At 39.4% G+C, this 13,442-nt stretch overlaps 1 protein-coding gene across 1 annotated transcript; it reads left to right on the top strand.

Annotated features, from left to right (window-relative positions):
* Positions 1 to 8,817: 8,817 nt before the first annotated feature.
* On the top strand, positions 8,818 to 10,992 carry LOC146976359 (diablo IAP-binding mitochondrial protein-like). Its single transcript, XM_085796077.1, has 6 exons — positions 8,818 to 9,127; positions 9,277 to 9,409; positions 9,574 to 9,699; positions 9,955 to 10,065; positions 10,182 to 10,278; positions 10,395 to 10,992. The coding sequence occupies exons 1-6, from the start codon at positions 8,991 to 8,993 to the stop codon at positions 10,598 to 10,600; spliced, it is 810 nt and encodes a 269-aa protein (XP_085652203.1). The 5' UTR covers positions 8,818 to 8,990; the 3' UTR covers positions 10,601 to 10,992.
* The last annotated feature ends 2,450 nt before the right edge of the window (positions 10,993 to 13,442 follow it).

Raw genomic sequence — 13,442 nt, 5'->3', positions numbered from 1 at the left:
CAGGGGCGTCACTAGGTTTTAAGGAAGGGGGGGCTTAGCCCCCAGTAGATGCACAGGATGTGAGCGAATGTAGTGCGCAAGCACGAACTTTCACAATGGCCCAGAAAAAACACAATATTTAGAATTTAGAGTAAATTTAGAGTATTGAATCATGGGCTAGTTGAATGAATTCAACTACTTTTGAATTTTACTGTGTAAAAGTAGATGCTAAACCTGAACCTGAGTAATTTTTCAGGTGTTTGACTATCATGGATATGTCCAGGTGGACTGGAAAACTAATTATATTTCACTAGTAGCCTGTGTCATAATGGTTATACACTCCATCCAAATACAGCTGTTTTTGGCTCATTTTGATTTCACCCAGACCTCCTCATATTTTCCAATTCAAATAAGACCAGACAACAGAAATGAAGTGTGACTCCAACTGGAGCAGATATTTCTGGTAAAGAGTGCACACTTCACCCTAGAAACCCCTTCATCTTCTACACAACCAGGACCTTCACAAGAAATTTCAGATTTTTTTTTTTTTCTGAGGTGAAATAGACATTGGGGAGTGGTTCAAATGACTGACCCTGAGAATCATTTTAATTTGAATATTCTGCTTTTATTAGTAGTTTTATTTGGACTAGGTTTAAAAATATATATATATTTATACCTATATTGTTATCATGCTGTTTTTATATATTCCTGTGTCTTGTGTCCTGTGTCTGGCCTCTCCCTACAGCATTCCTCTCCCTGTCTGTCTGAGCTGCCTGCAGTGTCACCAGATATCATTAGTATTTTAAATTAATCCATTAAATAATCGGTTTTTACTGCTAAATGTTATTTTCTTTAACACAGCCAAGCTATAAAGTACCAGATGAATGTTAACACATTACACACATACACAGCACACACGAACACACGGCACATGAGACAGACAGACAGACAGAGAGAGAGGGAGAGGAACACACACATGATGACAGGAGTGTTCAGGATCCCCGTTTAAAAGTTTTCCCCACCAGAATCTAGCCGAACTTTGGAGCATTATTTAGCCCGTTTTCTGACAAGCTATCATGCCATGGTTGGTACCAACAGAAGCCTTGTGTCTCCTGGTTTAATATGATATCTGTATCTTCGCTCTAGCTTTAAAACTGATCCGTTTACAACGCAATTAATATTTCACATGAATTCAAATTTTATCGCGGTCATTTTGACAACACTGCTATTTAGAGATGTAGTAGCTTACTGTCCGATGCCTGTTAGTCCTGCTTTTAGCCACAGGTGGACTGACTCTCTCCCTCTGTTGACATCAGAGCTCCTGCAGCCCGTCACTGCAGGCTCGGAGCGGAGCTTCAAACAAGCCGCCGCTACATGGGCGCTACCAACTCACAGCTGGGAGGGGGGTAGTCACACACTCAACAAACTAATTAAATTAAACAAATCAGAAATAACAAGAGACAAATGCGGTGATAGCTGGGGTCCTTAAAAGGAAAATATATGTCACATATATATATATAAAAAAGTCACATAATAAAAGAACACCAAATTATTTGGGGGGGCTTAAGAATATTTTAGGGGGGCTGAAGCCCCCCTAAAATAGGCCTAATGACGCCACTGGGTTCTGCATTTTGCAGCTGCGCACTGGATCACACCTGTTAATGAAAGCATGAATAAAAGGTCCATATGCACACTGAGATATGAAATGAATACATGGAAAATGTGCATAACACGATTTCAGTTGAAATCTCCACACACTTAGATAGAAGAACAACTAAATACTTAATAATTATGAGAAAACACCAACATAAGAAAACATATGGCTTTGCCTTTAAAACAGTTCCATTTAGACATTCAGAATAAAATCACTCACCCAAGAATATCCTCTTCAGCCAGAAGATTTCAGATTTCTGTTCTTACTGTGTGATTTACGTGTGATGACTCACTCAAATATGTTCTACTGAGGGTCGATTCCTCCAGAGATACATTAGTTTCATGCTGTCGTCATAAAGCATTATGTTTGTCATCATCAACAGATTTTAGTGTGGAGTTGGACTAAAGAGTTGATTCTTATAGAATAGTATTTATGGAGGGAAGGCAAGGCAAGGCAAGGCAATTTTATTTGTATAGCCCGTTTTTACAAACAGTTTGTCTCAAAGGGCTTCACATAGCATCATAACAACATCCTCTGTTCTTCAACTATTTATGTGATAAATGACCTTCTACCAGACATGCATGTCCATACTAGGACTATGCTTAAAAAAAAAGAAGAAGTAAAACCTTTACCTCCAGTCTATCACCTCCACTACATTTGCCATGCATACTTCATGCAAAACTTATGATGGTTATGAGAGATTTTTTTTGTAAGTGATTTAACAAACTAAATGTAATCCACTTTGACTAGCTATACTACTTTCACTCTGACACATTAGTATTATTCAAAAGATATAATACCATGATGTCACTATCTGAAAAGTTGCCACTTACAAAGCATTACACTGTGGAGAATGGTTTTCCACAACCTGGAAACCATCTGGAAATCTTTTTGTTTTCATTATTATTTATCATTTGGTTGTCAGCAGGTAAATATGTTTTTTGATCCCTGTGTGATTAAAGACTGGAAAACCATTGAGGAGAATGTGTTACAAAGCTTAAATATTGACTCACGATGTTTATACTATATGAAAACATAACCTAAGGCACTGACAGGAACTCCCATAAAACTGTCGCAAATATGGCAGAACCCAAATATAACAGTGAACAAAAAGGTTATTAATTGGAAAAAGTGGAAGGACAGTGGAGTAACTAGGCTTTGTCACATTCTCTAATAATAATTGCAATTGTTTTAAAAACTTTGATGAGTTAATCACTGATTATAATATTCAAAAGAGTGAGTACTTGAACTATATTACCTTACAGCACTCTATTGAAAAATGTGTGTCGATAGATAAGCTGAGAACTTGCGAACACAAAAAGTTCATTACAGTCTTAACCAGCCAAATAAAAACGCAGTTAAATTATGATATTCAACTCTGAATGATAGCATTGGAGATCAATTTGATGTTTGTGCAAAAATATGGGCCAGAGATCTGCATAAACGAGAGGAAGAGCTGTTGTGTTCCTCTCTTTATGGTGATCATAAACAACTGGATCTGTTCCAAAACCCCATCAGAAAGGGAGTGGGTCACCGAGGCGATGGAGGCAGTGAATTTGGAGAAAGTAGCCTTTGGTCTGGAAAATAATAACGTGGGTTGAAATTTGGGCTCCAATGGAAAATTATTTGATGTCGTTGTGATGTACATGTTTTTGTCCTCTTGATATTTCTTTTGAGGTTGCTTATGAAGTTTGTAATTATAGTGCCTGAGACCATTTAATGGGTGGGGGTTTGAAAGGGACTGGAAGTGTGCTATTTGTTTGTCGTTTCGTTTTTGTTGTTGTTGTTTTGTTTTTTTGATTGTTTTCTTGTTTGTTTGTTTTTTCTCTTTATAGTATTATTACTATTATTTGGAATATGTTTGTGTGGGTATGTACTGTATGTATCTGTGTTAATGAACAAACAAACAAAAGTTATACTGTACCTGATTATCACTGAATAAAAAATTATCAATGTATCAGCACTTAATATTCTGGAAAATTCACAGTTGATGCTAAAGTTTGCAAACAGTCAGCTACTTACACTTCCAGCAGACAGGTGTAGCATTTTCATTATCTCATGTGTAGCAGCTAAGATGAGAGAAAATATACAAGAAGATATACGTATACGTTGATACCATCACTACTGATGTATGAACAACAAACTGTGCAACAGAACATGATGAGGTATAGTCGATAGCTAGTTGGCTCAGGCTCAGACTGGACATCCACCAGTCTCGTGAACCATTAGTAGCAACATTTCCTTTTAAGGCTTTTGTTCACCCAGCTGAGCTTTTTCCAGTTGGATATTGATTGTTGGCACTGTGATGAGATGAATCTGCTGAGTGGACACTTTCAAGCTGGGCTGTTCCAGCTGTATCCTTTTGCCCAACGTGTTTTGAAGGTCAATGGAAGAGACAGTTTGCCAGCTCTATATGCCACTGTAAATAAAGGTTGGCCTCTTTTAATAGTACACTGTAGGATTAATGGAAAACAAAACTGCCTAGTGTGAAGATTCAATTTGTAACAGATAACACTGTTGCTGGACCATATTTGAACCCTTACACTTGTGAATGTGTCACTCATGAATCAGTGTCACAAAGGATGTTTTTCACATTGGTGTAGTGTTATTACATGGCTATTGAGCATTCATACAAAAAACACACACAGAGAAAAACATGGGTCATGATTTGATGTTTGACAAAAATATTATGGAGCTGCCAAAGAGGAGGGCAAGAGGTTTCAGTGCAGTAACCTGTTGGCAGCACACAGCAGTGAGGACGGTGTCAGTCAGTTATTGTTTACCCAAGAAAACTGCCCTGATCCAGACCACTCAGCAAAACTACTGAGCCATGCTGTGAAAAGAGGTCACAGCATCTCAGCTCTTAGCTGTTCTGAGACAGCTGTCGTGTGTCTGAAGGTTGTTTGGATTGTTACTCTTGTTGATGAATGTTACCGCTGAAGTGTAAAACTCAAGCTCCATAATGCACCCCAAGATTTAGTGTAACTCAGTAGGCCTATTCACGCTCAACTGTGGCCTGTGGCATTGTGTTGTTGTCTGTTGCACACTAATTTTTTTTAAATTTTTTTTTAAGTTTGCACATTATTTGAATGTAGGATGAAGCTCAATGTAATGATTGAATTTTTATTTACAACACAATTTTAATACAAATGTCTAACAGTCTAAAATAATGATGTGATGGTATTCTGTATCCAAAAGGTTAAAGGTCAACTTTGCTGTGACATGACAATGTTCTGCAAAAGCAACCAACAGGAACAGACAAGGAACATATTGTACTGGTACTGGTAATCCACCCCCACACACACACCAAGAAAAGGCATCTTGTGCAACAGATGAATTTAGACTTCTTTTTGAAGTCTGACTTTGAGTTTGATCTAAATGATAGTTAGAATCAATGTACTATTGTCAACATCTAATCTGTAACATAGGCTGTAAGATGGACTTGCAGGACAAAATTATTATCAAAAGACTTTCCATGAATATGGAGTAATGTTGACGAAAGTTAAGATAAATCTCAGGTAAGTATGATAAGCTAATCATAAGCAACATGGGGTACTGCATGACACTGATTTAAGCCAGGGTTAAAGGACACTTGTTTGTGTCACTGCTCTTCCAGGATCAATCTGATTTTAGTCATTCAAAATGTGTTGTATAAATTCCTGTATCAACAGTGTACAGTAATACTGCAGCCATGGTTTTCAGATCTCTACAGACAGTAGACTGTGTGAACTGTAAAATGTAAATACACCTAAAAAAAAACAAAAAAACACTGATCTTACACAAGTGTGTGTGTGTGTGTGTGTGTGTGTGTGTGTGTGTGTGTGTGTGTTTAATATTCTTTGACAACGTTGTTAGACTGTGTCACAGTAGGAATGCATCTTGCAGCAGAACTGTTTATCAAGAAGATGATGAAACAGTTGTTTCTTTGGTTAAATGGCTTTCATAGTCAGCTTGGGTGAGGTACTTTGCTTTGTGATATCTCCAGAGCATGATTACAGAGCATGTCTCATATCCCCAGTTTAGCAATTAACAGAGTAGCTAATTATTAACTCAAAGCTCCTGAGTCTAATTGTGCAACCTGACGTTCTCATTTGTTTGGCAAACAAGTTGACACTAGTGAGAGCAACTAGCTGGGGCTTGTCAGCCCTTTACGCAGGTTTTGCGTCAGTAATCACGACTGCAGGGGATTGGAGCAAATATGTGTCCAAAACAAACTGCCTGCTCCTGAACCCCAGTGGATGCCACCTCAGCAAATAACTTCTTTGAAGGCTATCAACACTACTCAAGCTTAAGAGCTTTAGTGAAATATTGAATGACCTTGAGAAATATCAAATAAGATTGAGCTGCATGTATGTACTGTACAAGATCATACACGCACACACACGTGCACACACACACACACACACACACACACACACACACACACACACACACACACACACACACACACATGCCGGTCCATATGTCAATATGTCTCATGAAGAACCTGATACTCTGCTGAAGAATCAGTCAGTGTGTGCTGTGTACACAACATCAGAAGAGAGAGATCTTGTGTGATCTGTGATTTGTTTTTAACTTGGCTTAATTTTATTCGTATGATTGTTTTGTTTTATCACTGCTACTGTTTTATTGTCACTGTGTATTTTTACTGCCTGTTTTATTGTCACTGTGTATTTTTACTGCCTGATTGTTGATTAATATTGTTTTTAATTGTTTGATTTGTTTAAAGCACCTTGAGATGCATTTCATGTATGAAAGGTGCTATATAAATAAAATTATTATTATTATTATTATTATTATCTGCAGTAGTCGAGTTGTAAAAAAAATTCAGGGGGGATGGTCAATTTTTTTCACCTTATTAAAAAAAGGGGTGGGGGGGGGGGGTTAGTGTAATTCATGTAAATTATATTATAAAATTCTAAATTATATATAAATATATATATATTATTATTATTATGGAGCTTCTCCAATAGTACCAACTCAGCTGGGCTTTCATTGATTTGCCATCTTTATACAGCACTGTAGGGGGGGTCTGGGAGCACTCCCCCAGAAATTTTTTTGGATTTTTAACACATAAATAAGGCATTCTGGTGTACTCTGAGGAGAAAATAAAGGGAGAGGCTACATTGCTTCAGATAAAACATTTTAAAAAGCCCATTTAGTAGGCCTACTGACTAAACTTCCTTTCATTGTAATGACAAGAATGGCTAAGTGTATGAAAGTGAACTCAGAACTGGTGTGGAGCTGTGGCTGGAGAGCAAAAACAAAACTCTGACCGAGAATAGTCACTCCTCGCGCTCATAGACGTTAGAAAAATGTAAACACACTAACGTCAGCGGGTCACTTGCAGCACCACGCCGGACCGGGCCGGTCCACTGACCCACCGGCGGTCTGCCCCTGCTGGCGCGAGTCACCACGACTGCAGAAACTTCTCCCCTTTTCCGTGATTCGGAGCCGCTCGGAACGCGATCTATCGCTAGAGTTCAGATTGTCACCTTGGTTACCTGGCTGTTAACCAATAAAACACGGAGGAGGATTTTCGCTTCTACAACACTTCTCTCTGATTGGTCGTGGCGTCGTGCCTGTGTTGCATTCACTGTGACCGGGAAATTACAAAACTACCTTCTCAGTTAATGTGCGCTTCTGTTTAACTCCGTCTGAGAAAACATCCTGGACCCGGGCTATATAAGAAATGTTCGGGGCTAAGAGCCGGGAATGCCCAGGCCAGGCGACAGCCTGAATATAATTATAGTTATGTCCAACATTTAATGTAAAAAGGGGATGGAGAGGGGGGATGGCATTTTTACAGGGGGGATGATTTTGATCGTTTTTATTTCAGGGGGGATGCCATCCCCCCCCATCCCCCCTCAACTCGACTACTGATTATCTGTGTTTTGTTCTCATCAAGTGCGTGGTCTCCAAATTTGTTTTGGTTTGAAGAATCCTGTAATGTGTACCGGCCTTTAGTCAACCCAGAGTTCAGGTTTTAACTCAGAGTTTATTGCAATGGATCTCAATGGGGAGGTTCAGTTCAGTTCTTTGATATTTTTTCAAAATATTTGTATTTTCGGGCAGTCCCAAAATATGAGTATGGTCGCCGACCATGCCACAGTTCCTCCATCATTTGTTGCTGGGATTGTTTTTGGAGACAAAAGGTGTTAACGGGGTCCTGAAGGAATTGATTTTGACCTTCCAGTCAAATGCTTTCCCAAAAATATATACAATTATGATGATTTCATCACAACTGTATTCAGCTCTAGTTCCCATTGTTGCTTGATACATGTATGTAGTGTATTATCTGACATATCCAACCTTAGTTTTTTGTACATGTGAAATACTTGTTTTTTTTGTTGAGGAACAATGTTCAAACTTCCTTTTGTATATTTTCCCAATCTGTATTTTTTGTAACATAATGTCTGATTTGTAAATATCTATATAGGTCACTTGAAGGCACGACAAACTTGTCTCTAAGTTGTGAAAAAGATTTAAATACATGCCCATCCAGGAGTTGATTTATTTTTATCAGACCAGTCTCCGCCCATCTTTTAAGCCCTTTCAGATGGTGGTAAAAACTCTATTCCCTACTATAGGCATGGCCCGTGACAAAGCTACAGCTCCCTTTAGTGTGGATGCTGTTTTAATATGTAAAACTTTAACATAGTCCAAGTATTCTAAAAGGTAAATTACAAGTGTAGTGCAGTGAAGGGGTTAAGGGGCACAACCCATTTTGCAACAACAATAGATTTGTCTAGGTTTGAAAATCACTAGAAACATTCAGGATAATGTAAGTACAAACATGTGTCTGGATGTGTTTTAGACATCTTAACATAGGAAAGTTATATGATATTTCTTCAATTATAAAAGAAAGAAACAAAGAAATCAATAATTACTAAATGATAGCTGTATAAGTTATTTTGTACATGAAATGGCTAGACCTCTTTCTCATGCATGCATGCATGCATGCATGCATACTGACAAACAAATGATAGACACAGAGAGAGGGACAAGCAACAAAAACAGACCATGCTCTGCTCTGCAGCCTGCACGTCTGTGGATTTTTGCAGATAACGCCAAATACGCACATTTGCAGGAAGAGTCAACAGATCAATATTCTTACGTAATGAAATGGTGCTGGGGCCTTACAAATACCCAGTGGACAGCTCAGTTTGCAGTCACAGAGCTACCTGAAAGGCTTCTAGCAGCAAACAACCTTTTTTCTGAATTAAAAAAGCCATTGAGCTGAGCAGGTCATTCAAGATTAGTTTGAACTAAATAGAAAACCTGCAATCAGCTATTCATTTTAGATAGATCATTTCAGTACTTTCTTCTAGTGCAGCAGATCTAAATAATCTGCAAAATGCAAGTTGTTCGTCAGTGTTCGGTGTGTGCCGGTCGTGCAGCTCGAGGATTTCTGCAAAACCACACAGACATTTCACTTCTGCGGACAAGTAAAAGTGTCCTCAGGGGAGGAGCAGCCTGCATCCGCATCAGAAGGTAGGTTATGAATTTTGGACAATGCTATAGCATGGAATTGAGCACAGTCTAGATCTGTGCTGTCAGGTGCTGCTGATTGGAATAAATCTTAAATACCATTGGTTATCATTGTAATAACCTGCATATTTCCTTCCCTATTGTCTCTACAGCAGTTCTGAGAGTGTCCTATTCAGCAGCAGGAAGCCCGGAGTTCAGGATTCAGGGGAACGGACAAACACTGCACACATGGGCATCGCATCTTTAAGTGCTGCACGTGGTCTCTGTGCTGTTCCTATTACACAGGTGGGTTAGTCTCTTATCAGAAACCAAATGTATCCTAATCAATGAATTGCAACAACTGCCTAAAAGTTGTATCCCTTTGGAAAATGCTTCTTCTTCTTTGTGTTTTGTGCATGTGCAATCTGAAGGAAGGAATTATAATACTGGATTTTTTGCTGTGTTTGTAGCAAGTGGAAAATCTCTCCCATAACTCGCTGGTCAGAAGAGCAGCCTCAGTGGTGACAGACAGTTCAAGCACTTTCCTCTCCCAGACCTCCTCAGCTCTAATAGATGCCCTCTCTGAATATTCAAAGGTAGGATTTATTTAAACTTTTGTGAAACATTTGCATATCTTTTATTATTTGGTTTTTTTTTCCCCAGTATATTTTGGGGGGCTTTTTGCCTTGATTTGAAAGTACAGTTTGCATATGTGGCGCCCACATTTGCATTATCTTATGATAATGCCATGCTACATGGGCATAGACGAAGAGGTTTAGAAATCAAGACTGTGGGTTAGATCCATACTACTGTATATAAGTAAAACATGTCCTCCTTCTCCTTGCTAACAGGCTGTGCACACACGCATTGCTCTCCAAAAACGGTTTTTAGCCGCACTAGGAAAACTGAGCCTAGCAGAGGAGGACTTTCTCCGGGAGGCGATCAATGGCCAGCGTGCAGAGGTAAGTTCACTATTGTAGAAATGTTGATGACAAAAAATGAATCATTGCACTTTGCAAAAACAACTGCAAGATTATATTCATAATGCAGAGTTTGTCTCATCTCTTTAACCAAACAGGCCAGTGACAGACTGAATGAATGCAAACGTTTTGAGTCATCCTGGGTCAATGCTGTCAACTTGTGTAAACTGGCAGCCGAGGCAGCGTACGCTTCAGGTGAGTGGCATTGTTATACTCAATACTGCTCTATTTGTAGTTACAGAACAGTAAAAAGACAACAACCTTTCTGAGAGATTTGACAAAATGCATGATTTGTACCCTTGTGTTCACAGGGGCTGAGCATGCGTCCATCACAGTGAGGACAAACATACAAGTGGCTAAGTCACATGTGGAAGAGGCACGGAAACTGTCAGCAGACGCAGAAAAGAAGCTTGCTGAGACTAAAGTGGAAGAGATTCAAAGGATGGCTGAATATGCCTCATCTTTCGAGGATAGTGAGGAGCATGAGGTGCATGAAGCTTATCTACGAGAGGACTGAGAAAAAAAGAGAGATACATGAAAACAAAGGGAGAAACTAAAATGATGTCACATTCACTTCGATCATTTCAACTTGAGCTATGTGTTACGCTGCTCCTACATTTTGACACTGTTAGATGTTGTTTGTATTGTACAGTGAAATTTTGAAAAAGGAGAAAAACAAGTTGCTCAGAAGTAATTTTCTAACATTTCATGAAATATTATTTAAGACTACGTGTTAGATTAGTGAATGTGAGTTCATTTTGGAAAGCTTTTGGAAAACAATTGTCAAATCTTGAGTATTTATTGGGTGGCAGTGGGTTTATCGAACATTGAAGCAAAATGTTGTTTACTGTATGTGTTTTAACAATGACAAAGACTTTTTTTTAAATAAAGAAAAAATTGTTTGCATAATCGTTTTTTTTCATAGTTTTCAATGTTCACATATCACTTCAAAAATAAAGTGAATTTATTTAATGCAATATAAATGTTGATAGATGCTTGTTTGTTACTACATCATCATTTATCTGGTCAAAAATAATTTACATTTGAAAAAGCTGTTTGAAATGAAAGCATAGCAGTGTGGACGTAGCCTTGATGTGCACCTTGGGCAGCACCCCTTGTTACATGTCAAAAGTATGTAAATTCCAGCAACTACAAATTATACAATAAGATTATTACAGCATGTTAGCAGAAAAATCCCTCATAAATATTGGGTTTGTGTTCCCTGAAACCCTTGAGGGCTTTTAATTTGAAATATGGCATTAACCTGTTGAAACTGGCAATTTATTCGATTCCCCTCTGGATTTCACAGAGGGAGGATGTAAAATTGTGGGTGACAAAAAGCTTCCTACAGCTGGACAAGAATAAATCTATGGTTATTGGTCCTAGAGTTAACTCAATTCATAGGCTTCTATAGCCGCGTTTCCACTGCAGGAGTTCCTGGTAAAAGGAAGGGGTAGGAACTTCTACAGGAACCGTCCTCTCACTCGGCCCTCTCGGTGGCTGTGTCTCCACTGCAGACAGGGCCCACCGGGCTCTTATGGCGACGTGCAACAGTTTCGATCAGTGGCTCAGGCAGTAGAGCGGGTCGTCCAATGATCAGAGGGTCGGCGGTTCGAATCCCGCTCTCTCCCAGTCTCTGTCGTAGTGTCCTTGGGCAAGACACCTAACCCACCTTGCCTCGTGTGAATGCGTATGAATGATCATGGTGGTGGTCGGAGGGGCCGTTTGGCGCACATTGGCAGCCATGATTCCGTCAGCATGCCCCAGGGCAGCTGTGGCTACACACGTAGTTTACCACCACCGGTGTGAATGTGGTATGAATGAATAATGGTTGCTGTACGCGCTTTGGGTATTGGGTAACAATAGAAAAGCGCTATATAAATGTAATCCATTATTATTATTATTACATTGGTCGTTGTGCAGCGTTTTTTTTTGTGGTTTTTTTACTGCTCTTGTTGTTGTTTTTTTCTGTCAGTATCAGACGCTTTCTTTAAAAAAAAAATGCCATTTCGATCGTTACGTAATCCCGCGATCCCCTATTTACCACTTTTTTTTTTACCAGGCCTACTGCTACTCTAGTCTTTTACTGAGTTATTCTCTCTTTTTTCCGGCAGTTTTTCCGTTTTTAGTAACGTTGGGTTATAAAAATGCAGCTTATTTTGGGGTGTTCTTTTAGCATCACATCCTGCTTTGAGTCTGACCAATCAGCACAGAGTAAATCTCAAGCCCCACCAGGACTTCTTCAGGGCCGATCCGAGTTCCTACCCCCAGGCAGGGACTCCGTTTGGCCCTGTAAATGTTCCTGTAAGCGGCCCTGTGGGGGAGGGTCCTGCAGTGGAGACACGCACCAACGGGGCTGGCCCCGGAAGTTCCTGCAGTGGAAACGCGCCTTATCGCTGAACGTTACCTCAAGCCCAAACTTTTAAACTATTTATAAAGTTAATTGGGAACACACACATTTCAGTGTTTTTAATGAAATGGCTACCATCTCCAGATGGAAGACATAGCCTAATAATGTCTACCAACAAATCTTATGATCAGCAAAGATGGAAAATATATAATACAATCATATACTTCTCCTTACTGTCTAAAAGAGTAATAATAGAAAGAAAGAGTTGGATCTGGAGCACCCATTCATTTAGAAGTTAACCAGCACAGATTAAACTTCTTCTAAATAAATGTGTGCTCGATCATAGACTGTTAGGCTCCGGCTCTTTTCTTGGGTCAGTCAGAAAAAAGAAAAAGATTAATGACCAGAAGAGGGGACATCGAAAGCAGAGGGAGGAGAAATCACATATCAGGGTCATTCTTCAACTATGGGCAAATTTGGTCTTGAAAATTGTAGAAAATCAAACATATATATTTTTCTTAAAGTATATAATTTTTGGCCTTTTTGCCTTTATTTGATAGCACAGTGAGATAGACAGGAAAGGGGGAGGCAGAGAGAGGGGGAATGACATGCAGGAAATGTCTGCCCGACGCGGGATTCGAACCGGGGACGCCTGCGTTGAGGACTGTAGCCTCTACATGGGGCGGCCGCCTTAACCACTGCTCCACTCACCACCCCCCAAACATATATTTTGAGAAATATTTTCAGATGTTTTACTTTTCAATTATGTATAGCAACACATTCTGATAGCTGTTGTGATAAAATTGTTTAGGTAGCCTAATATATGATTTTTGACATTTTAGTCTAACATTAAAGCAGAAGTAAGCGATCCGGTCGTTTTGGCTAATGCTGCGTTCCAGGCAGGCTTTTGAAACCGTAAATTACAGCTTCAAGTCACGACTTACAACTTTGTAGCGTTCCAGGCAACCCACTCGTGTTTTTCCGACCTGTTTTACCTGTGAAAGTCACT

This window comes from Trachurus japonicus, chromosome 13 (genome assembly GCF_045865225.1).
Source record: "Trachurus japonicus isolate A0001 chromosome 13, Traja_1.0".
NCBI lineage: Eukaryota > Metazoa > Chordata > Actinopteri > Carangiformes > Carangidae > Trachurus > Trachurus japonicus.
This window is presented reverse-complemented; position numbering and strand designations above follow the sequence as displayed.